Genomic DNA, 25,154 nt, shown 5'->3' on the forward strand with positions numbered 1-25,154 from the left:
GAGTTGAATCTTCTTCTGCGCTGTACTTTAGTCCTTTGGTAAAAGGTCAGTCAACCTGTCCCAGATACACTTTTGTTTGCACAACACTGGCCACATCACCCACGTGAGTAGCGTGCGTGTATGGCCTCTGGGTGGGGGCTCTGCTTCTCTAACTATTGGTTACTTACACTGATTAACTGCTCCAGTTAAACATGTATAGTGTGGTCACCAGAGCTTGTCAAATAGTAAGAGAATAATATGAAGAACTTCTATACTATTCCACTCAAGCTAAATCTCAAGATACGCCGCTCTCCAATATCCTAAGCTCAACTTAGGGGAGCAGCATCTTCCGAAAAAATCGAATAATAACAGTAAGGACGTCAGTGTCAAGAATGTTCTTCCCTGATCCATGGCTAAATGATTGGTAGCATGGAACAAACTAGAACCAACAGTTCACCAAACAGTGCTTAACATGTGTGAACTAGCTATGCACATTCTTACGGGGTTCCTCCCTTTATTGTACTTGTAGTAGGTCAACCAGGGGGTGGTAGCCAACACGCAGGAGCCAAAAAAAAAAAGCCACATCATTCGGATCGGCTAGATATATATACGTAAGTTCAGCTTCAAGATATGCCGCTCTCGTTTCTTGCTAGGGCCCACCGCCAGGCAGACTCATCCTAAACTTCTGAGAAGTTCAATAATAGTAAGGGAGGGTCACTGATAGAGAACGCTCCTAGCCTGATCCATGGCAAAAATGATTAGTCAGCATGCATGGAACCAACTGGAATGGGGCAAGCTGAGAAACAGCGCTTAACATGTGGGAACTAGGCACATTCTTCTGGGGTTCCACCTACACTTATTCTAGTTTTATTTTTGCGACAACCAAGCTATAGGACATTCTTCTTCTTTTGACTGTGACGCTTAGCTAGCACGCAGGAGCAAACAAGATTTAAGATCCCAAAGGGCAAAGACACGTGTCCGGATATCAAATCCTGCTCTGGAGTCTGGACCACAAGCACACACACACATGCATGCATGCGCCCCAGAACCAGCCCCAAATAGACTTCTCTTCTACCCTCCGCACAGAATGCTTGTTTTAATTGCCTACAATGTGATCTCACTGCTTATCATGATGCAATCAAGACGAACGCGCTGCAAATCTTGTGTTGATTCAGAATCAAAGCGGGTACATTTAGAAGTCAACTATTCAGAAATACACTATGTTCTAGAATGTGAACCATGAAAGTGGAATTGCTCTTAACTTTGACTGCCACTAGTATATATACGTACTATGCAATTATTTAGATTTGGTTAAGTGGTGGATTCTTCCTAGTACAACATTTTCTCCCTTAGACTAAAATATATATTCATATAGAAAAGTAACTATCTAACTGAATAGAGACAGTACACTCCAAGGTAAAATCGGTGGAATATAGTATGAAATCAAAACCTTCTTACAGAAAGGTCAATTTACAGGGTTGATTATCTTGCAGGACAATAGGTGTATTTCCTTACAAAAAATATTTAAGCAACAGCACTTAAACTAAGACAACTAATGGTATACCTATTGTGTCTGTCCCAAATAAACATCAACATAGACATTTACTTCCAATTGTCAAGCTAGATAGTAATTGATCCAGAGACCAAGTCAGTAGTCTGAACAGATAAACAATAACAGTGAAATGGCCATGATGACAGCAGTGACAATGCAATAATAAATAAGAGCACATGTTTCTAAACGTGATGTGGTTGTTGATGTGTGGCATCCAACAACAGCGATAGGCATGAAGGATCTTATCTATTCTAGGGCTAAGATCAGCAAATCCCCAGCTATCTGAACTTCGGTATGATAGCTACCGGCTATAAAATGCCTACGATCTCTCAGAGCCGCAGAAACCAGTGATGTCTCGCTCTGGGTGCTCTTCTCTTTAGTGAAATCGATAGAAACGTGTACTCATAGAGATCAGAACAAATTGGGAACAATGTAATGGTTAGAAGCATGTGATGGAATGAGTGAATCACCTGGCTGAGAAAGCACGAGAGTAGTCCCATGGATCGACCTCTGTCCAGTTCTGGTTTAAGGTCAACCTCCTCTTGATCACGGCTTTCGCTTTTTCTAGACATTCCTAATTTCCTGTCATGCCACCTTGTAGTTTCCACTGTCAAAAAAGGGGGCAGATGAGTTCATGAAATGAAGATGCTACTAACAATTAGCATTTCGAAACATAATATAGAAACAACTTTACCTTCTCCGACTTACTACTCCAGGTGTGAGGGAGTTGAAAGTGAAACAAAAGTTACAAAATATTCTCTATAAGAAAAATTGGCACAACCTTGGCATCCACAGCTATCAATATACTCCCTCCATTTAACAAATATAAGATGTTTTAGACACTTCACAGTGAACTAGATACACACCATAGTGAGTGAATCTACACACTAAAAGTAGACTAGATACATACCAAAATAGATGAATCTACTAAAACCTAAAACATCTTATATTAGTGAACGGAGGGAGTACAACAGTACATTAAAGAAACTTTATGGTTAAAGAAAGTAAAACCCTTCATGATCTTGCAGTAGTTACATAGGGGTAGAATTTATCAGACAGTCTAGCACAATAGACTAGAAAGTTAAGGCCAAAACCTTATAATATCTATATCACAATGCTCCTTTCCACCTTTTCTAACAACAGAAGGTCAAATCATTGTAGAGACACAAATAAGACACTTTAAACAAACCTACGAAAACGAGAATCCTCTCTGCATTTACAGTTCTATAAAAAAAAAAATACACTATCCAAAAACTATAACTGCTACAACATATTGTTTGTGTATCATATATCATAGTCAACTTCTGTGCTGTTCAACATTGCCGCACGCTTCACAAGTTGTCCATGCTCATTATAGACGTCCAAATTCTCGCATGGTTTTGGAAACACTGACCCAATAACACGCCCCTCTATGTAGGAGCATTGGAAAATATGCTTCTTCTTGTAGCTGATGCCTACTGACATACCCTGAAAGGTGATATCCTTGATAGGGATGGTGTTGCTGCCATGAGCACGGACAGGAACCCGCACACCCTGCCCATGTATGTCTTTGAATGATATGCCTGTGATGTCTGGGAAGGCATTCCTGTCATACCCATCATCAGCATGCTCATTGTAGTCAACCTTTATCACAATCCCAGCACGAACATTGTCAAAGGTTATGTTGCGGTAGGAGATATTGCGGATGTAGCCTCCTCTTCCTATGGCAGTCTTTATTCTCACACCTCGCCTTGAATCCCAGATGCGTACATTCTCCACTGTAACATTTGCAACTCCACCAGACATCTCACTGCCAATTGAAATTCCAGCACTGCACAGAGGCAAAAGGTATAGCGTAAGCCTCAACTTTTGGAAAGTATACCCCAGCTAATACTCCACATTCTATACAAAAGAATGTGAAAACTCATCCTGGTGTAAAACCTTCTACTCTACTGCTCTGTCTTGAGCAGCGGATTTGCAATAGAAGACTAATGCACATACATATTGTTGACAAAGCAATTTATACCTGACCAAAGAACGGACTGTCACATTGCGTATTAAAATGTTAGAAGATGGCCGCCCATATGCAATCCCATATTGATCCCACCCGCTCTTTATAGCTATTGCATCATCACCAACAGATATGTAGCAATTCTCAATAAGGACATCCTGACAAGAGTCTGCAAAGTGTACATAAATATATGTCAGCTGAAGATACCTACAATGGTTTATTGATCAGCAAATTCTGTCATTAAGATAAGAATCTTCCTACATGGTAAAATAACGCCCATATGTTTCCAAAGAAACATATGATGTAATGGAAGTCAGTAAAAAAATAGGTGCAGGATGAATACCTGGATCTATGCCATCCGTGTTTGGAGCACCAGATATAGGAGCTAAGATTGTAACATTAGAAACAGTAACATTTGTGCAATCATATGGGTGGAAGTGCCAGAAAGGTGAATTCAACAATGTTATATTTGCGACAATAATGTCCTTGGACCACATCAGTTGCACAAGTGGAGGCCTTGTGTTCTTCAGCATTCTTCTGCGATGCCTCGACCACCAAACTTCACCCTGGCCATTTATGCTACCATTGTATCCTATTTAGCAGAGTGGAAAGAAGAAAGGAAGCGACAGTTAGATAGCTATCATCCAATGAAGCAGTATCATAGCAATATCATCATTGTTCGGTTTTAGTAATAATATAGTAACACAAATCAGAAATAAATGCATAGTGAAACCACCAAAGTGCAGGTACTGCTGTTTCAGTGAACTCGATTATTGCACTTCAAGAATCAAGATCACTACATAATATGCAGTTCAAGGTATGGATGTAATGCTCTATTTGTAAAGAATGGTTGGGAAATCCATGCATGCATACTGAAATCAAGTGCATTCAGACTAGAGGCCCAGAACAGGTCAAGTAGTTGCTATATATTATTTCACTCGGTCAGGCATGCTGGTACAGAGTTACTATCACTAGATTGCTTAATATGCAGATCATGCACTTTCCTCACTGATGTTGCTTCATAGTTAACCAATAAATCTATAAGCTGGTGTAGTAGATTGGACAACACAGCTTTATAAGCTGGTGTTGACAGCTTACTCATCAGATAAAAAAACAAACCTGTAATGACTACATCTTTCAAATTCTGTCCATGAATTAGACTCCCGAAACGGGGTCCTTTCCGCTCCCTCCCATACCCATAAGATGGCAGTGCGGGCATCAGCGGCCAATGCTTCTCATCCTGTCAAGAAGAACATCAGAACATACAGTTGGTAATCTGAAATCCGTGCATAGTACCATGCTAGACTATAGAAACAAAGAGATGGAAGCCTTGTTCTGCTAAACATATTCCACTCAACTCTGAACAGACACATTCAAATCCAAGCATCCTACACACGACAACCAAAGCTCTTGCTTTTAGCTATGTTTTACCAATCTGAAAACTAACAGAGTCGGAATTGAACAATCATAGTGGTAATAACTACATTGCACATTTACACACCCCTTTCAAAATGGTAAAATCCCAGTAAACATTGAGTCATTATTATCACCACTTCAGTCATCAGTCCTAGCAAGACATCACGCAGCAGCAATTCTACTGCAGTTTTATGGTTTCGAAATGGTAAGAAATCAACCACATTGCTCCAGTTCTACAACCACATGGTTTAATGGTTTCAATCAAATGGTAAAAAAAAACAACCACATTACTCGCGAGCAATCTCACCGTGATGGCAAGGATCTCCGCGCCCTCGGCGAGGAAGAGGGTCATGTGGCTGGTGAGGTTGAACGGGCCGGTGAGCCACCGCCCGGGCGGCACATTGAGCTGCCCTCCTCCGCGGTCCGCGATGGCCTCGACGGCGCGCTCGAAGGCCCGGGTGTTCACAGCCCGCCCGTCCCCGACGCCGCCGAAGTCCGTGAGGTTGTAGGCGTTCGGGCGCAGGCGCGGCGGCGGCGCGAGGAGCCCGCCCCCGGCGAACATGGAGGCGCTCTGCCAGAGGAAGACGAGCGTGAACCCGGCGACCCAGACGGCGGCGAGCAGGGTCTTGTTGGCCGCGAGGAAGGCCGCCGCGCTCCGGCGCTGGCCGTGGAGGTGGAGCCTCCACCTCCCGCCCGACGTTTCCACCATCAGGAGCGCGGCTAGGCGAGATCTCCCGATCTAGGGCACGGCGCGCGGCGCGGCGGGGCTTAATCGGTGGGGCGGGACGCGGCGAGCTGGGATTCCGCGGAGGTGGAGGGGGATGGTGAGCGGGGAAGGGAGGGGGGTGAGGGAGGTTCCGCCATGGGGAGTTGGTTGGTGCCGAGTTTGGTTTATAGTAGGAGGGAAACGGCGTGTGTTTGAGTGAGGTGGAAGCGAGGAGGTACACATGTCGCGGGTGATCGCGCACGCTGTCGAGAAGGAAGAAGACGGTGGGAACCGTCATCTAGATCGTCTGATCTAGATCTAACGGTGGAAGGTTTATCGATGTTTTTGGCTCTGTTCATAAATCTCAAGAGTGGTACCAGAAATTTCGAAAGTATAAACTACAAACAGTTCCTTCAACCACCTAGCGACAACTACACCCTTTTACACTTCGATGAAACTTCCTACATGAATCGTTGTTCTTCGCTCAATTTTTAGGCGTAAACAAGGAGGTCGAGCCATAATTTCACCTCGCTCGGTGGTTACCCCACCAGCAGATTTATCTGAAATGCTAAATCTGGATCTTGGTTTACCGCCATTCCCGTTTAACATTTTTTTGGCATTTTGTAGCATTTTTGTAGTACCATTTTCCCACCACCTTCCTTGCAACCATTCAAAATGACACGTCTATGGAAAGATGTTTCGTTTGTTTACAACATAATACCCAAAAAAAAACACAATTACAACATAAGATCCAATCCCTCATATGTATTCTTGAATCTTGCAACATGATGTTCATGTGTGCACAACAAACACCATAACACTTGCAATATGTAGAAACACCATATACAACATGTATAAAAATCTTTGTTTCATTGACCTCTCTGCCAATAATGTTTGATCGAGGCTCTTGCCGTTTCAGACTCACAAACGATGAACCCAACAGGCTTGGTGCCTTGACGAGGCTAGATTTAGGCAACCACATGCCCATTTGATGCAATCATCACATCTCCGGAGTTCGATGGCATGAATTCAAGCTCTAGCATGTGATCGCCCATCCGTGCCCTCTAGACCACACACACAAACCCTCTCGACCATCATCTATATATAAAGACGATTGTGAGCAAACAGGAGGGATATCATTGGGGTGATAAGAATGCACTTGAGGGGAGAAGAGTCCACACATGGAACTATGGAAGGACATCGGCTGCGGGAGGCTAGTTGATGCATATTGACAACAATTGTTTCCCTAAAAGTTTTTGTGAGAGCCATGCGGTCAAATCTTAGAAACGACATTTATCGATGCGGATTGTAACTCTATATGATATCCGAGTGGAAAACACTTCCCTTCACCCGGGGGTCGTGGTCTCGCCGTCCTCCTCTTCATTGATGCACCGCATGTCCTAGGCTGGCTAACCTTGTGTATCCTTTCTTTTATTCTTTATTCCAAACAAACGCCATGTTTTCTCCTCCACGAGCATCTCCCACCGGCACTCCGCCCCTTTCTCTCTCACCCGACGCGCCATCACTTGTTCCTCTCTCATCGGAGTGCCTCTGCCACCTCGTCATCCCGCTGCTCCCCAGCTCACATCTAGTTATCCACAATAGGCCACGCGAGGCCCCGTGGCGCAGACAACACAGGGGCATGTAGTGATGCGAGGACCAAAGCTCGTCAGTGGTCTTGGCCGTTCCGTGTGCGGTGGTCGGTGGCTGCCAAGTAAGGGATGTGAAGGAGGTGCTGCCAAGGATGAACCATTGTGCTGCCACAACACGGCGGTGATGCTGCCGACGAAGAGTTGTGGTGCTTCAAGGGAAGGGCGGCGGAGTTAGTTGATGCTACCATTTGATGAGGCGCGATGTTGCTTGGTGGCGGTAGGAATTGCTACCAACCATGGCCATGATGTCGCCGAATTGATGGCGGTGCTTTGCAAATGCACTGGTGTGGAGTTGCTACTAGCCAAGGTCGGCGATTGGGGTCGCGGTGGTGCTGCAAGATGCTGCGAGCGGTAGGTGGAGTTGCTACTAGCCGAGGTTGGTGTTGCTTCCTGCCTCGGCGGCGTTGGTACCGACAATTGGGCGTTGGTACTAGCAATTGGCCATTGGTACCGGCAATTGGGCGGTGGTACTACAAACACCCAGAGGCGACAGTGCAAGCGAAGGTGGAGCTACTACTAGCCGAGGTCGGCGGTTCTGCAGTGGATCACCATACCGCTTTCGGCGGTGGACGGCGAAGCGCTCGTTGGCTGGTTGTCGGTGGTCCTCGGATAAGCGTTGGTTGAGGGGCGGATGGAAGATGAGAACGACGGGAACGAGATTTGTTTTCTCTGTCTATGTTTAGCTTAGGGGGATACGAGCACTTCTAAAATAATTGAACGGGTGTGATTAGTAGATCGGACGTTGGGAGGACGGGTGATCGGAAGTCCCAATCCTTCGAGGGACGTTCAGCGTTGTATCTGTCGTTTGCTGAACATGTGTGAATTCCGTGCGTGCTAGAGATTAGAGAACATACATGTGGCCGTGACGAACACACATACGATGGACTTACACAATTCCATGAAGATGTATAAACTGCTTAAAATCATTTACGAACAATGGAAAGCAAATGGAAACCATACATGAAGGAGCGACATCAGACAGCTAGCAAAGGCCTCCGAATAATGTGATTTGAGTTAAGGACCATAATGCACCGCAAAAGGGGAAAACAGGCATTATCTGATACGGGGCCTGGGGGCCATATCGTTGAGAAAAGACACGAGAGAGAAAAGCCACACTCCTCGTCTTCCTCTTGTTGAAGTGTCAGATGTTAGCTGGCTAGATGACTAGATCGATCACTGCCCTCTCGTGTGCAGATAGAGCCGCCTAATGGTTAGGACATCTGTAGCGGGAGACTTAAAACGGAGATCTAAATAGTTCACTTTGAAATGTTTGGATCAGTCTGCGGATAAATTGTGAATAACGGTCCGGCCAGCTAGGCTAGTGTGCACATCGCGTGATTCATTGTAACCGCGCAGGCCATGGTCAAGCTTAGCCAGTTGGCCATTGCCATTCGAATTTAGTGATCATATATTTTATTTACTTCCTCCGATTCATATTACTTTACGCTAATATAGATGTATGTTGAAATATTGGGCCTACACTTAGTGGCCCATACTAGATTTCAGATTTTCCTATAAATCTCAAAGCCGCATAGTGGAAGCGCTTGTGAGTTTGAGCCCAAGTTGGTAGGAGCTCGCTAGGGAGTGGCGAGAGGTGGGAAGTTTAGTCTCACATGGAAAGTTGGGAGGAAGTTAGACCACCTTATAAGGTAGGTTGTTCCACCACTAGTAAGTGAGTGAGAATAGGAGTGTTACACGCGCGCGCTCCTCCTCCTCCTCGCTCGTCTCGACGCGTCACGACGCGTCACGACGCGAGCACGTCGCGCTCGTGGTGAGTGGATTGCCTCGAGCCGAGACTTTCCTTACTTTTTGCAGCTCGGGAAAACGAACGGAGTCCTAGACGGACGCGTCGCGGGGCTATACGCAACCGACTCAAAACGTTCGTGCGACGTGGGCGTGGCCCACGTTGCCTAGGGTTTCCCGAGCCTATATAATCTCTTGCCCGGCTACCGCAGAATCATATTGAATACACGAGTTAGGGTTTCCACCTCTCTCTGCTTGCGCCGCCATCGTAGCCTACTCCATCCCGCTCGCCGACGTGCATCGGCGAACGGGAGAGCAGGTCTCCGGAACCACTCGTCCTTGCGATCCTGTACGGGAGAGGGCGAATTAGGTTTTTGGGAAGCGCTCTGCGCGACTGCTCAAGCTCTTCATCACGGGTCGCCTTCCGTCTAAGTCGGGCGGTGCTGCCTACCGTCGTCTTCAACGCCGTCTACTTCGACCCGTCGTCCCCGTCGTCAACAACATTGTCATCAACAACGTTACTGCCGCGACATCATCTGCTACACCTCCACCGCCACCTCCACCAGATCGGTACGTGCGACATATCTCGATCTGTTTAGCGATGGATGTTGTACCGTTTGCGCTGCTGCTACTCATGTTGATTAATGCATCTAGTATGTTTGAGTTTCACATGTTACTAGTTGCTGCCATCATGTTTTATATTCTGGAATTAATCATGGAAATTGTGCCTAATTATCCAACAATGTATATAGATACATTTTAGTTGTAGATACATCTATTTTAACATCAAGTAATATATATCGAAGCGAGTACCATAAAGTGACAGAGATTACTAAATATTGTTCGTAAATATGAATAGTTCATAATCACACAACCACATAGTTTCACAAACAAGAGAACTTAAATCAAATATCAAATGAGACTAGCTAGGTTGGTTTCCTACATGACTCGACATATGCACGACTCGCTCAGAGCTGGTGACGGTAACAGCGACCCAGAGTGCAGACGGAGCGCTGCTTGGGGGTGGCGGCGGAGATGGCAGACGAGGGATTTGGGCAGAGGAGTTGCTTTTGTATGTCTTCTATACCACTGGCGGGAAGGTCTAAGGTGATCAAAATGAGGACACGGGAGGACACGTGTAGTTCAACTCGACGCATCAGTTGTCTAAATTTGATGAACAGATGGATCAGTCTGCACAATTCGGCTTACGTTGTTTGTCCGGCTGTCCGGCGAACTGATTCGAACCGCATAGGATAGAACGGATCGCCCCAATGAAGATGTTCTTAGAGCTTGGCTACAAGGTGCATAATATTATGTGTAGGTGTGTGCGTGTCACGATTAGTTGGAGTTGGGACCTGACGTCGCAGCGACTCCTCGACTCGCCGGCCGCTGCGTTTGGTGAGACGTGTGCGTGTGACCCCGTCTTTGTTAGGCGGGTAAAGCTGACGGACACAACGGACACTGCTAGCTAGATACAGTAGATCGAGTACATGGATGGACGCCTCAGCTTTGGGTGATGTGATCATCGATCGAGATGTGCCTGCCTACCTATGCTGCGATCGGTGCATACGTGCGCGCGTGTATGCGTATTTTGGCTCGTTTAGCTAGTGGAAGCGCATTTATAATTGAAGGTGCTTAGCGAGATATTTTAGTGAAATAAATTAGTTTTTGTCTAAACACACTAGTGCTTATTTACACTAGACATACATCTAACTGAGCCTCTCTATTATATAAATAAACGCTAGTGCTTAACAAAAAAAATTATAAGCATCTTATGTTGTACATACTCTTACGGACGTATGGTAAGCTCTGAACTATTGTTTCCTGAACTAGGTTGAGCCTATGTGTTGTTGTTGAGCGCGGTGAAATTAAAGAATTGGAACAAAATGGTACGTAATATCAACCATCACCCTGGTCTTAATTTTCGGCTTAGTAGATGACATAATTTGTGTTACCAACCGAATGGATAAGAATGATTTGGATCGAGTGTCACGGTCAATCAGCTAAGCAGTTAGTTTCAGTGTTATTAGCATTACTTCTTGTGAATTATACCAAATTTGTGTCAACTAAAGATGAGGCTTTTTTGGTGTGCCTGTGTGTGTTAATTAGTTGGCGATATAGCAATCGGACTAGAAATATGTTGAATGGAACGCAAAATTAATTATGAAGGAACTAATTGTGGTTTGCAGCAGCTGCGCTAACGTATACGTAGTATATGGTAACGAAACCAACCTACAGTGGTATTCGGGTGTAATGGGTTTTTTCTTCTTTTTTTGTTGGTTCGTGAGCCGGCGGTAGGAAAATAAGACGAGGGGTCGGGGCAAGGAGAATTCAATCAATCCATGGAGCCTTATGTCGGGAGGGCCATTGCCCCCTTCCCCACCCTCCTCAATACAATTCCTTAAAAATATCTGTAATATTTATGCTGAAATTTTAACATTACTAAAAGTTTTAGCTAGGTATCCTTCACGCCTATGAATCTTCATCCGTTCTGTTGCAGGCACCTACAAGATCGAACATCGCATGATTTTTTGAAAGCGAAAGAGCACCTTTTACATATCTCATAATTGCAATGATCTTGAATCATGTTTTAGCTCGTTTGGCGCGCATAGCCTAATCGGTTGTTGATCCAATACATTGATATGTCATTTTCAACCTAGATCCATGTTTGCATATCTCTCTATGTACCGGTTAACCCATCATGCCTAAATCAAAGTTACACGTTAGAATTTGTTGGAGAGAACTCATTTGCCGAGTCAAATGAAGAAATAAGACGCGAAACAAAGTTGGCTATTAAGAGAGAGGATATACGGAGAAAGATTTGATGATTGACCCGACGCGCTCCGATGAAACCCGAGATATGAAGAAAAATATTTGGTGCAAATTACTATGCATGCCACTTGGTGCACAACATTTACAAGTAACAACTCTAGTACTTGTGCTTCAGATTGAGAAAGTGACAAGATAGTCATGGCTAGTCCACACATTTTGGGGGGCGTACAGTGACAAGACACCAAGAGCTTCTTGTTCACAGTAGCGGAGCTTCCTATAGCCAGGAGCCCCCACCACCACCACTCAATAAAATTTGTTAAATATATCTATAATATTTATGCTAAAATTTTAAAATTACTCAGCACGATTTGTGTTATTGGATCCCACAACAATCTCTATCAAACTTCGTCACTTGGTCTGACATAAAAGATTTAAAAAATACTAGTATTTCGTATGAAGAATATTACACCAATGCAATAGAAATTTAATAATCTGTACATTTAACAGACCCATGGTATTCGGAATCTCGATAAAGACATTTAAACTACTTATTTTTATTGAACTTGTGAACTATATACGATGATACTTACTTGTAACAATAGTTCATTTATACAATGATAGTCACTTGTATAAATGAGAGTATCTTAATAATCACATGATAAAACTATGGGAATAATTTATCTGTATGTCCATGCAAAAACTAAGTAGAAGAGTAGATATAATTTCTGCTGAATTAATAAGAGGATATATAGCGCTAGTGAAAAAATATGTGATTTGCATATGGAGATTCACCACAAAGTTGGCAATAATCACTTTTACATGGAAATATAATGTTACAATTCAATTCGGGAAACCTTTTGTTTCTATTTTGCTACTATACGCCATCCACATGAGTATTCGGAATGGCATTCTTCTCTGGAAATGCAATTTTGATGCAATGTGCATATGCTCGCCATCGAAAAATATTTTAAAATGTCAAAAATCTAAACAAAAATTCCACATGTACATATTGATATTCGATGCATGCACACCAATTTCCGTGGAAAATCGATTTTTTGTGTGTCCCGTGTAAAAAAGATAATGAAATATACGGTGAAGAGCTTCTTTTTTGCATCGAATTTTGTCTACATATGACACAAAAAATTAGATTTTGGTAAAACAACTTTGCGAGCACATAGAACAACGATATGTAGGTGCCACATTTTTTCCAGAATTTTTTGATATCTTAAAATCTGTTTATATGTGTTTCAAAAATTAGGAGCATAGCACCTAGTTTCAAAAACACCTTGTCCATTCTTCTCTATCTTACCAACAAAACTCCGTCACGACAAAACTTTTGGGATACTATGAAATTAGTACTTTCTTTGTTTTAAAATATAAGATGCTTTTATAGGCCATTTCAGTCTACGAAAATATTCATCCCATGTCGTCCCTTGCGGCGAATCCCACTGGTTACAAACAATGTTTAATTGTGTGTAACAACATATCCGTGTTTTTTTTGTCACGCAATTAACAAATACCGGTGGTTATCTGCAAAAAAGAATTGTAAACGGTGATATTTTTTTGTTAGAATGTCATGAATTGTGGTAGTTTTTTTTTTTCAATTTTCCCAAACAAACTGGATTTTCAGAGATTCGAATCCAAATCCATTGTTCAAGGTCGTGAACACGTACGGTACGGTCCAGGGAAGTAGTGTGCTCTGCAAGCCGCCCCGCCGCTCTGAAAGGCTCAGGTCAGGCGGGAGCCACGCCGCCGCGCTCGCTCCCCGCCCGTGCCGGCGCCGCTCCGTCGCGTCGCCGCCTCTTCCCCACCGGAGGTACATCTCTCGCCATCTCCGCCTCCATTCCCCGAACCCTAAGACCTCGTTTCCAGCCGCGCTTGGGGAAACCATCCGGGCCGGGCTTTGCTTATCGATTCCTCCCCCATTCATCTCGGTTCCGATTGGGTTGGCAGTGGCGCAACTCGCGCGGATTGATTAGGTAGAAGCTTAGTTTTCACCTTACTTTTGCGCGATTTGTCTTTGTGGATTGGCGAGTGAGCCCTGGGTTGATATATAATAGGTGGCGGTATGGTTGTGATCATCAATCGCGAAAATAAAAATGAAATAGTAGTCATATCGATTCTACCACAATTGCAGTAATCCAGATGGTTATGCCACACTCGTGTACCAGTTCTAATGCTTTGAGTGCTGCAGCCAAAAATGAAGAAGGCACTCCCCCTGAAAGGCGGGTCGGCAGGCTCGAGGCACGGGCCGAAATCTCCAAAGGACCTGGAGAACGTATTGAAGCAATATTTTGGGTATTCAGAGTTTCGTGGAAGGCAACTGGAGGCTATAGAGGCTGTTCTTTCAGGTCCTCTCCCTGTCCCTGTCCCTGTCCCTGATTCTGCTTTTGTGTTTACCACTTGGAATGTCGATAAGTTCGTGGTCTTCATTGTCTGCTGCTGATTCCTTTGTGCCGTTATGAAATCTGTTTAATATGTGCAACAACTAATTTGCAGGGAGGGATTGCTTCTGTTTGATGCCGACTGGAGGTGGCAAGTCCATGTGCTACCAGATCCCTGCTCTAGTGAAGGCAGGCATTGTTCTTGTTATCTCACCCTTAATAGGTAAATTCAGCCAAATTCTGTACTTCCACGAAATCTACTGTACTTGGAATGAATGTATGTACATAATTTTTGAGCTATACTAACAGTTTGTTGATTTGTTGTAAAATATACTGGTCAGCTCTGATGGTATGTTGTATTATCCTGCCTCCTCTTTTTTTCTGTTATTATCCCTGAATCTTGTGATGCCTTTGAACATCTGGTGGTCTGCTTATTAAATTTACAGGAGAATCAGGTTACCAGCTTGAAAAGTAAAGGGATTCCAGCTGAATTTCTCTCTTCGACACAAACAACCCAAAATAAAAACAAGGTAACGTAGAGAAATGCTCAGTTCTTTTAAATGTGGCGACTGACGTCTTGACCCTATAAATTCATACTGGCTGAGGTGGTGCACTCGATATTCAGGCCGTATTAATCCCCTAGAAATGGAGTTCATATTTTTAATAATGAACTTGATCTCCATCTCTAGGATCTACAAAATGAACATCGTCTGCATGCTAGCTCTTTGTTTTTTTACTTCGCAATTTGAAATATATGCTGTTTCGTCAGATACATGAAGATCTCGATTCTGGCAATCCTTCTATAAAGTTGCTGTATGTTACTCCTGAGTTAGTTGCAACATATGGGTTCAAGGAAAAGCTAACAAAGCTCTATAACAGAGGCCTTCTTGGCCTTGTTGCTATTGATGAGGTCTAAATTAAACAACACTTCTACTCCTTCAGTAACATCATGTTGTTCCTAGATCTCTTCTAAAAACTTGTGGTGCTTTTTTTCCATTTTTTCTCCCTCTCCACAGGCTCATTGTATTTCAAGTTGGGGCCATGATTTCAGGTGTGCATTGGTTCCTGTGTTTGATCTGACTATTTGCCTTTAGCCTGTTGAACTTTTCATTGTTTTATTGGTAAAATGAATTGCAGCATTCCTCCTTTCTATGTAATATTTAATCTGTTGTTTCTATGAAATGCAGACCTAGCTACCGCAAAATTTCATCATTGAGGAAGCAGTTCCCAGATATCCCTATATTGGCTTTGACTGCAACTGCTGTTCCAAAGTAATACATTACCCTGTTAATGATCAGTACCTGCATTCCTCAGTACAGTTCTGCATAATAAGTGCTCTCCCTTGATCATAATATTTAGTATGGTCTCATTTGTTCAGCTTTTTTTTTCTCCAGAGTCCAGAACGATGTGATATCATCATTGTGCTTGCAAAACCCAGTAATTCTTAAAGCCTCTTTTAATCGACCTAATATATTCTATGAAGGTATTATTTTCGACTTCCTTGATCATTTTCAAAGACTGAAATCCTTGTTTTCTTGGCATCCCCACTGTTATTTTCCTTTGCACTTTCAACGTCTTTCTTTTGCCCTTTCCATGAAACTATGATTGCCATTGCTCCAAGACTATGCATTATTCTTCAGTTTATTTGTTTCCTAGTGACTAGAACACATGGCTCTTGTTATTGATTGATCGCTATACCTATTTTACCTGGTTGTCTGCCTCTATGCTCTGTTCGCTGAGGTGTTAACTGTTAATCATGAACCAATTTTGCAGTTCGTTACAAGGATCTTCTTGACAATGTTTATGCTGATATATCAAATTTACTGAAGTCCAGTGGAAATGTTTGCTCAATTATATATTGTCTTGAGCGTGCTGCTTGTGATGATCTAACTATGCATTTGTCAGAGCAGGGTATCTCTTGTGCTGGTAAGTTAATCTTAATGACAAGTCCAAGACCTATTAGGACTGTTGTGCAGAAGCACTCATGAGTTATTTGTTGCTCCTTATCAGCTTATCATGCTGGCTTGAATAGCAAGGTGCGAAGTGCTGTTCTTGATGACTGGCTTTCATCAAGAACTCAAGTTGTTGTTGCAACTGTGGCATTTGGGTATAGCTTCTTTCTGCATCTTTGTAAATGTAAAGGTCATTTCTGGCATATGACATGCTGATTCCATGTCCATGAATTCGAGAGTAGATCTTTATCTTTATCTATGCACCTTCCTGTTTGTAGTATAGTTTATCTTTGCTTACACCAATATTATACTTTAATTTTAACTCTAGATTCATACTTTGTTTTCTGGTGTATTGCCTTTTCGGGTTTGGGGCTTCGTTTGGATTGTTATGTGTATACTGTTCCACAGAATGGTATGTAATACTCTACTTGCATTATGTTTCGCAACTCTTTCTGCAGTGGTGCTTTGCTAATAGATTGCCGCTATTCATCTTTTTTCAGGGTATTGATAGACAAGATGTCCGCATTGTATGCCATTTCAACTTGCCTAAGTCGATGGAATCTTTCTACCAGGAGTCTGGACGAGCTGGCCGTGACCAACAGCCTTCCAAGAGTGTTTTATATTATGGATTAGAGGACCGAAGGAGAATGGTAATTAAGTGTACATGATACAGTATGCCATTCTGGACGTCAAAACTGAGGCTTCTGTGGTTTAACAGGAATTTATTTTGAGAAACAGCAGCAGTAAAAAACAACAGCCGTCTTCCTCTTCGACTGAGCTTTCACAGAAGGCCCTAGCCGACTTTAGTCAGGTTATAACCATACATTGTATTGGTATATTGGACCATGCAGTATATTTCATTCAATTATATTTTGCCTCTCCTTGCACAGATAGTTGAATATTGTGAAAGTCCTAGCTGTCGACGAAAAAAGATCATTGAGAGCTTTGGAGAAAAGGTACAACATTAATTCCAAACTGGCTAGTGTTTCTGCTGTGTTATTGCATGTTAATCTTTTAAAATGGAGCAGGTACAGCCAACTTTATGCCAACGCTCATGTGATGCTTGCAAGCACCCAAATCAAGTGTCCTCGTGTTTGGAGGAACTTCGTCGTGTGCCCAATTGCCGCTTTAACAAGATCTCTCCAGTATTCAAAAGGTATGTGGGGGTCACTGTGCATTTATTCTTTTTTTTTGTTTTTCTCAACAATTTACTTATGAAGTAAAACTTCTCATCTTCATAACAGCTCATCAGCTAATCCGAAACACTTGGACACAGAATTTTGGAATCGTGAAGATGATGTAAGCGCATCAGCTGAAGAAATATCAGATTCTGATGGTAGAATAATCACTCTCTTTTCCTCTTCGCATCAATAATATTACGCAGTTAGATTTGCATAGAGTGGAGTGCATTATAGCGGCTGGTATTGATGAATCGCAGATGATGATGAGGTAGTGAGCGACATTGCCATGTCAAAGTTTTCATCGGAAAGAGGTTTGGAAGCAAAACTTGATGCCTTGGAGCGTGCTGAAAATGCTTATTTTCAAGCCAAAGGCCCGCCTAAACAGCAGGTGCTTCAGCCGCTACCTTTTTTTATGGTTCTTGCGAATTTGGTAAACCTGTTTTCACGTTGTAAACATACCCCTTGATCAAGCTTTATAAGTAGTGAGAAACTTCAACTGGTGATATAATAGGGTGACAAGCTTAGTGACAAGAAGAGCATATCTCAGGCTCTAAGAGATGCAAGCAGGAAAAGATTGTTGGGTTCCCTTGGACAAGCAAAGCTGCGCCTTGGCAATCTACGGTAGGTCTGTCTGCTCCCAGCTTCCTACAGTTAGAAATATAGTTTCACAATTGGGCATTTCAAAACTTATCCCTTCATAGTTCATACTGTGACAGATATTTTTTTTAAAATTTACTTACTACATTGTGCACACTTTCAGGATCACCGAAGAGGCTTCTGCCACACACCTTGAAGCAGAGTCCTTCAAGAAGTATCAGAAAGTGGGGAAAACGTTCTACAACTCTCAGATAGCCGCCACGGTTCGGTGGCTGGCATCTTCAAGTTCTGACCAGATTCATGATCGCCTCAAAGCCCTAACTGGCCAGACCAGCGATCAGGATGCAGCCTCCAGCTCCCCTTGCGTCGCCCCAGATGGCTTGGGTAAAAATGCAGGAGAACCCCAGCCTTCTAATGAGTCTGCGAAGACTGCAGCTTCGACTGAAAATATGGAGCGCTCCAGGATGTCATCATCTGGACAATTCGTCAGTGAAGCAAGAAGGGATAGTGCAATCGGTCCCATGGAACTTCCCAAGATACCATCATTCAGAGAATTCATGAGCCAAAAAGGAAGGGACCGTGCAACCAGCTCTTCCAGAGAAGAGAGCCAGACTCGCGGCATTCCTAGAAAAGCTAGCTCTGTGATCAGCAAGGATGGAACGACAGCAACATTCAAGAAGATGAAATCATGAGTGATGATTTCTCTGTAGTACATGCTAACTTGCTCTTAATTCACTGTAGGAATGCGAATGCAATTTTGTAATGCAGCAATCAAACACTGCACTTCTGCTTTTCGGTGATTCGTTTCCTCTCAAATGGAGAACATGACACTGTTCTGCAACACGTATCTCTGGGCATTGCAACAGTGTAGAATCTGTTCTCCTCTCTTTGTTCAAGATACACCAACCGACTCAAGCTAACTCTTGGTGGGCCCTGGCCTGCCAGAAGTAGTGGGAATTCTCAAGTTCCCTGGTAAAGAAGAGGGGTTGGTTTGATGCTGAGGTCTACTCCACGATCATCATAACTTCTCTAGTTCTCTTTGCATACCGCTAGGGATGCTTAACGCCATGTAGATCATGAACGCGAGGATTAGGATACCAGACCAAGAAACCTAGGCAAGGAATGCTTAACGCCATGTAGATATCATGAACGCGAGGATTAGGATACCAGGCCAAGAAACCTAGGCAAGTACAGAAGTACTCCCTAATGTACCGATCACTAGCGCATCCAGGGCCTGCTGCCTGGAAGAGGCGTCACTGATCTGAAAAGTGCCTCTGGTGTGGTTCACATCAGTGGGGTCTCAAGTTGTGATAAAGAATTTTCTTTTCAGAGATTGAAGTTGTGATAAACACTTTGATATTATTCCAGTAATGTTAGATACACATACGGAACTAATACCCTATGTCATCAGCTTTTACAACAGTTGAAACTAAGTGTGAGTATCAGGTTTGGGCTAGCAAGCCGTATTGTCAGGGCTATAACCTACAGAGCCAAGTCCTTCTCAAGCTCGGCAACCAACTGCTCGATGTTTCTTCTATATATCGGCATATAATGATCATTGATCATCATCTTCGAAAGCCTCAGCTTGCCATACAAAGATCTCGGTGTCAAGTAGATCCCTATGCTCGTCTCTGACTCCCCGGTCGTATCATCTGGAAGAATAATAGGCTCTTCATCATGATGAATGGCATTCTCCTCTTCATCTATGACTGCTTCTATCTCCTCATCTACGACTGCTAATTTCCTGGAGGTTACTATGTGCATAATTTTTCCGGGAGGGTAAAATCTGTGCACCTCCTTCTCATTGGTTTCACTGAGGACATCTTGAGCTGTGCCACCCACCTCTTCAGCAATATTATTTTCAGTCATATCTTCAACTATGTTATTCTCCTCTTCCCTTTTTCGGTACAACTCATTTTCAAGTTGTTGCCACAGCTCTACATCGCTGATCCTGTCCTCATCCACATGGTGATCGATGATGTCCTCACCGTCACTATCTACCTTGTCATCCAAGGTGCTAACAGCATCAGATGCTGTAATGGAACTCTGAACCTCTTCTGATGCAGCATACTGTGAAGTTTCAGATGTAACTATCTGTGTGGTTTCCACAGTGGTCTCAGACAAAAGTGAAGTGGCTTCAGAGCGACCACTTGTAGTGGAAGTTGTTATTTCTTCTGACGTCACAATTGAGGTAGATGAAGTAGTATTTCGACGCCTTGGCCCAATACACGCCCATGAGGATAGTTGTAGCCCTGGTCTTGTCCATGCTGCCTGTGCTACACTGCGAGCTCGCCTCATTACAACCTGAGCACATTAATATATTGCCAATATTTTTAGTCATGCATAGTGCTCGTGGATTCATCAAATGACAGATTGAAGTTGTGGGGGCAAACAAAAGATGAAGCTGCAAAGGTAACCTGTGTCCCAGTAGATACAGGTCTTAGGATGGCACCAGCACCAGCTACTCTTGCTTTAGCATTTGCCATAGAAGGAAGCCGTGAACCCAGAGCAGATGCAGACCGATAGAAAGTGCTCAGGATTCTAGTTTGCTCGATTTGGTGTCGGAGATCATTCAGCCAAGCAGATGCTGTCACCTGTTACACAAGGAAGTTGATTTTAATTACAAATCAAGCAAGGAACAAATGTGTTGCTACACTCACATGCATTCATGTTGTTTCCAGAATGGAACTCACTATACTTGTAAAGATCTCGTTCATGTAGATGAGTTGGTGTCCTATTGAATTAGCAGCTATGGCATTACAAAAAAAGAAGTAAAAGTAAGGAACCTCTGAACGAAGATCATCTACTGCTGCAGCTGAAAATGTTGGCACCAGATCAGCTCCATTGATGACTGTAGTGATAAAATGCTCCCCTGACTCAGCCAGCTCCCATGTCATACAAGCAGCTGTAAATAGAGCATCCAACAAGAACTAAATCACTTCCTTATTCAAAGGACAAGAGCCAGGTCTGAAACAGATATCTACTGTATTGGAGAGGTCTAGCTTCATGAAGCAAAGGTTTGTATGGAATCTAGGGTAGAAAGCTCAATTCTCATAGTAAGGTATATCCGAGAGTCTAGTGTAACAGTACCATGTTCAGGATAGCTTAAGCATATGTCTTACTAATCAATGAATTGTTCTGTCACTATCATAATAGGTGGTCAATGAATGGCACCATGGGTAGTACTAAAAAATAGTTCACTGGCTACTTTTGTTGCCCCCCAAAAAATCTGGTATTCATTCAATCCAGGACCCAGCATTGAAAGATAATAAACATAACTGTAGAAAATATGAGAAGTTCACTGTCCTGTAGGGGTAAGGATTAAGGACTAAATTACATATGCAAGTAATGCTTGACAAAGCAGGTGGCCAATGAAGTGGAAAAGGATGCACATGTCTCTAACATTCAGAGAGAAGAACATCATAACATGCACACCTGGAGCAAATGCCACGCAAGTAGCAGAGGCAAACTCCTGCTGCTCCCTGAGGACATAAGTCAAGAGAGCTGCTGTTCCACCTCCAAGTGAATGTCCAACAACCTTGATTTGCCACAAACAACATCAATCATGATGCTTTAAAAACCATGATAGAAGAACCCAACTACTAGCACCGAATACAGGGAAAAGGAGCTGCGAAATAAAGACACTGTAAAGTGTAGTGTGTACAGTACCTTTATATTATAATCTGGATACATATGTAATGCTTCTGTGAGACAAGGAGCTGCAAGCTTTGCAATCCATCTAGCCGCTGCAACCATCCCAAAATGTGCATACCCTAAAACCAAGTCGCTAACACCACCTTCCTGGACTACTGTATGATGGAATGGAACCACAGCACCAGTAGCAGCTGTCAGGGTATCTCTGATACTGTGGGTTCCCCTAATTAGTAGAAGTATGCATTGTCTGTCTCTATCAATTAAAATGGTGAAAGCTGGCTTCAAAATCTGCAAGTAACCCAAGAAAAAATCCTATCAATTGAAGTTTTTCTTGCAAATAACTGCAGGAATAGAAAACTAGCGTAAGAATGGTTACCCCATAAAAAATGAAATATAAATTTCACTTACTCCTGCTTTAGGTTCTTGCATAAGAACATCCTCCGCAGAATAGCCAATTGTCTCCAGAAATAACGGGAATGGCTTTTTGGAGAAGTGCCAACACAGTGTCAACAAACTTAGAAGATACTTCAACTCAGTAACTACTGGAGCTCCTTTGAGCTCCACACTATCATCTCCAGCATATATGCTCGCTATAGATAAGTTTCCCTGAAACACATGCCACAGGTCATGCTGTCAGGAAGTTTGTTCAGGTATTTGTTCTAAGATTTTGGTCTGAGTTAATCTGTTAGGAAATGCGCAGAACTTGTCCAATATTTGCATAGATAGCATTGTGTACAGTTCTAAACGGTGAAATGATACATGTAGGGCCTGTTCAGTTCAACGGATTTTCAGAAGGAATTTTGTAGGAATTTGTAATGGTTTAAGGGAACGATTTCTGTACTAGAAACAAGAAGTATGATTCATGTAACTTGAGCAGATATTATAGGCAATTAAATATCATTCAACTATTATGCAAACGAAAATAAAATCTGAAAGCTGTTAATAAGGTCATGAGATCAACTACATGGATTGCTTCAATTCCGTCATGGCAACTCAATGTTAAATTTAACCAGACAGAAAGTGCTCGAATTATGCATGTTTATGAACAACTATGAACAAACCAGCGACGAGGTTACGATGAACCAACCTGTCTCCTGAGTAGGAAGCTTATCCCGAAAGCAAGGTCCCCGATGGGCCACTTGCCGAGTGTCTCAGAGTAGGTGAAGCGCAGCGTCTCCGAGAGCGTGGAGATGGTCTCGAGCCAGGTGGCGGGGGCGCGCACGTCCCTCCGCGACACGCGGCTCCTGCTAGGGGTCGATGACTCCAGCAGCGCCCCGCTGGCCGCCGCGTCCCTGCCGCTCCCGCCGTCCGAGTCCTCCCCGCTGTCGAGCTTCTCGGTCTGCAGCCGGCGGTTCAGCGTGTAGTACAGCAGCGCCGCCGCGCCGGCCGCGGTCGCCATCGTCGCCGTCGCCATCGCACCGACGAGGCGGTTGTAAAGGTCTGGCCGCCGCTGCTGGCCTCTGCTCGGTAGCTTGTAGTGAGGCCAGTAAGAACCTCCACTCCAATGACCAGTTGTTGAAAGTGGTGCCAGAGGGCGAGTTGTGCTATTTAACCTCTGATGATTCTTGAGCTGGCGATGCGATCTTGGGGCCGTAGGAAGTCGAGACCTGGTAGGATAAACAGAGGAGAAGTTATTTCAGTTAGGGGCAATTGATCCGGCGCGCAGGCAGTCAGCGACCGCGGAACAATCGAAAACCCTAGCTACTCCCAGCCAGCCCTATAAACAACAGCAACATAAGCAGACAGTAGCGCAATCGAGATACTAACTACAGTACCATCCGGAAGGCAACTTATCAGCCAAACTCTGGAGCGGCCGAACTTTCCGCCCCCCAAAATTAGAACCTATATACAATCGCCGCGGAATCTCGAGGGGGAACAGCGAGGGCGGGTTCGGGGAAACAAACGAAGGGAGCTCAACCGGATTACCTGGAACGGCGAGCGGAGGGCCGGGCGGGCGGGCGACTGGATTGGGAGCCGAATCCGGTAGGGTTCTGGTTCTGGGAGGGGGGCGCCTGACTGGGAGCAGGAGGCGGCGGCCGCGGCGAACGGGGGATGGGTTCTTGGTTTTCGCTTTCTCCGGGGGAGCGGTTGCCGTTGGAGTTGGACTAGGTTGCCTTTCTCTTTGCGGTGGGGTTTGAGCAGGGCAGGGCAGGGCAGGGCAGGAAGAAGGAAGGTAGACTAGACAGGGTTGCTGCTCTGGTTTGCTTCGCGGCTAAGCGGCCCTCCTGCTACTTCTGGAGTCAGCCAGGGCCAGCCCACCGAGCCGGACTTCCTGCATTCGCACCTGGTTCGGTCTGGCGTGCTAGAAAAACGTCATGCACGTTAGAGCATCTCCACCGGTAGCCTATGCCGACGCCGGCACCTCTATTTGGGAGACGCCGGGCACTGCATCCTCCATTTGGGAAAGTCGTTTCCACACCGGCGCCTTCCAAACGACGGCCCCCAATTTTCTTTCTTTTTACAATATTTTCAAACAATATATCGATCACATTTTATTCACAAATAGAATTAAATTATTCATACAATCAATCAATCTAACAAATATTTGTACTTTAATTATTCATACAACTCAAGCAGCATTGCGCCGGCTTCACGGTGCCTGGTGCCTGTTGATGTTCCTCCTCGAGATGCCGACACGCCCGATTCACGCCCTTGGCAAAGGGGCCGGCACGGGGTTGATCGCTATTCTATTGGGCTCCAAAATTGGCCGGCGCCGTTTGGGGCGCGCCGGTGCGAGCCCATTTTCGCTGCCGGCCCCCAAAATGCTATCGGGGGCGCCGGTGGTGATGCTCTTACGACCGGACCTGTGACCCTAACATGTTCCTTATTAGTATAACCGTTCTCTCTATTTTTCCCCCCTTTACTTACATATGTGCATGTAGTACTTCCTCCGTCCATACAAGGATGTCTCAATTTTATCAAAATTTTGATGTATGTATATACTAAATCGGGTCTACATACATCTAAATTTAGTAAAACTTGAGATATCATGGATGGAGCAAATGCAACAGCAAACAAAGATCATAGCCTGGAAATGCACCAAGTGATCGAAATGAAGACTTCCACTGCCCATGTGTAGTGGCCACATGTGCTCCAAAATGACGAGCGATGCTGCGGAGTTTTGATGGAGGACGCGTGATGAGCTGCGTGGGAAGGGATGACGCGTTGTCTCGCGCCATCGCCAGGATCGCCAAAGTTTATGCGGATCTTAACCATGAAGAATTGTTCGGCGGTGGCGACATATGTAGCATGGACATAAGGTGCTCGCTAAGAGTCTGATAAACTAGATGAGCGCTCTAGTTTCGCCTAGAGGGTGTCTCGAGGTATACAATACAATTCCGGTTCGATCCTAGTTGATGGAGGAATTTCAGTTTTCTAGTCATAAGGTCATGCATGTTGGCATATCTTCACCCATTGTGGGTCTCCAGGCGTTGTGTGGATGATTCAATTTTTTTGATGTACGATCTTTGTCCGTCCTTTGCTGAATTAATAAAGAAGGTTGTATGTATCTTTTCGGTGCTACCTACAACCGCGGTGACAACCATAGCATCGGTTCAACACACTTTCAGTGTGCGA

General features: G+C 44.1%; 3 protein-coding genes across 4 annotated transcripts; 1 reads left to right on the forward strand and 2 right to left on the reverse strand.

Moving 5' to 3' along the window:
* Positions 1–2,779: 2,779 nt before the first annotated feature.
* Positions 2,780–5,646, reverse strand: LOC124688653 (probable polygalacturonase). The gene is made up of 5 exons (XM_047222301.1): positions 5,245–5,646; positions 4,641–4,761; positions 3,865–4,113; positions 3,537–3,690; positions 2,780–3,341 (listed from the first exon to the last, which is right to left on the reverse strand). Exons 1-5 carry the CDS (start codon positions 5,644–5,646, stop codon positions 2,816–2,818), a joined length of 1,452 nt encoding a protein of 483 aa, XP_047078257.1. The 3' UTR covers positions 2,780–2,815.
* Positions 5,647–14,004: 8,358 nt separating this feature from the next.
* On the forward strand, positions 14,005–18,794 carry LOC124693347 (ATP-dependent DNA helicase Q-like 3). 2 transcript variants are annotated; one of them, XM_047226826.1, is made up of 19 exons: positions 14,005–14,161; positions 14,310–14,417; positions 14,536–14,543; positions 14,641–14,724; positions 14,964–15,104; positions 15,211–15,245; positions 15,382–15,465; positions 15,589–15,677; positions 15,968–16,120; positions 16,205–16,301; positions 16,555–16,558; positions 16,647–16,796; positions 16,865–16,957; positions 17,037–17,102; positions 17,175–17,302; positions 17,391–17,482; positions 17,585–17,715; positions 17,839–17,948; positions 18,088–18,794. In XM_047226826.1, exons 1-19 carry the CDS (start codon positions 14,011–14,013, stop codon positions 18,614–18,616), a joined length of 2,253 nt encoding a protein of 750 aa, XP_047082782.1. In that variant the 5' UTR covers positions 14,005–14,010; the 3' UTR covers positions 18,617–18,794. The 2 variants fall into 2 exon arrangements, with proteins under 2 accessions (XP_047082782.1, XP_047082781.1); XM_047226825.1 differs by having other exon boundaries at positions 14,009–14,161; positions 17,170–17,302; positions 17,423–17,482.
* Positions 18,795–19,229: 435 nt separating this feature from the next.
* LOC124693348 lies at positions 19,230–23,007 on the reverse strand. The gene is made up of 7 exons (XM_047226827.1): positions 22,666–23,007; positions 21,987–22,184; positions 21,594–21,866; positions 21,360–21,462; positions 20,711–20,829; positions 20,342–20,518; positions 19,230–20,228 (listed from the first exon to the last, which is right to left on the reverse strand). Exons 1-7 carry the CDS (start codon positions 22,990–22,992, stop codon positions 19,407–19,409), a joined length of 2,019 nt encoding a protein of 672 aa, XP_047082783.1. The 5' UTR covers positions 22,993–23,007; the 3' UTR covers positions 19,230–19,406.
* Positions 23,008–25,154: the final 2,147 nt, after the last annotated feature.

This window comes from Lolium rigidum, chromosome 2 (genome assembly GCF_022539505.1).
Source record: "Lolium rigidum isolate FL_2022 chromosome 2, APGP_CSIRO_Lrig_0.1, whole genome shotgun sequence".
Taxonomy (NCBI): Eukaryota; Viridiplantae; Streptophyta; class Magnoliopsida; order Poales; family Poaceae; genus Lolium; species Lolium rigidum.

Coding starts and splice junctions, on each gene's coding strand:
- LOC124693347 (XM_047226826.1), top strand. CDS start 14,011: ATGAAGAAGGCACTCCCCCTGAAAGGCGGGTCGGCAGGCTCGAGGCAC. Junction 14,725..14,963: donor CAACCCAAAATAAAAACAAG/GTAACGTAGAGA, acceptor CTGTTTCGTCAG/ATACATGAAGATCTCGATTC. Junction 17,949..18,087: donor CTGCGCCTTGGCAATCTACG/GTAGGTCTGTCT, acceptor GCACACTTTCAG/GATCACCGAAGAGGCTTCTG.
- LOC124688653 (XM_047222301.1), bottom strand. CDS start 5,646: ATGGTGGAAACGTCGGGCGGGAGGTGGAGGCTCCACCTCCACGGCCAG. Junction 4,114..4,640: donor GAAAGATGTAGTCATTACAG/GTTTGTTTTTTT, acceptor TCTGCTAAATAG/GATACAATGGTAGCATAAAT. Junction 3,342..3,536: donor ACAGTCCGTTCTTTGGTCAG/GTATAAATTGCT, acceptor GCCTCTGTGCAG/TGCTGGAATTTCAATTGGCA.
- LOC124693348 (XM_047226827.1), bottom strand. CDS start 22,992: ATGGCGACGGCGACGATGGCGACCGCGGCCGGCGCGGCGGCGCTGCTG. Junction 21,463..21,593: donor ATCCAGATTATAATATAAAG/GTACTGTACACA, acceptor TGGCAAATCAAG/GTTGTTGGACATTCACTTGG. Junction 20,830..21,359: donor TTGCGTGGCATTTGCTCCAG/GTGTGCATGTTA, acceptor CTCTATTTACAG/CTGCTTGTATGACATGGGAG.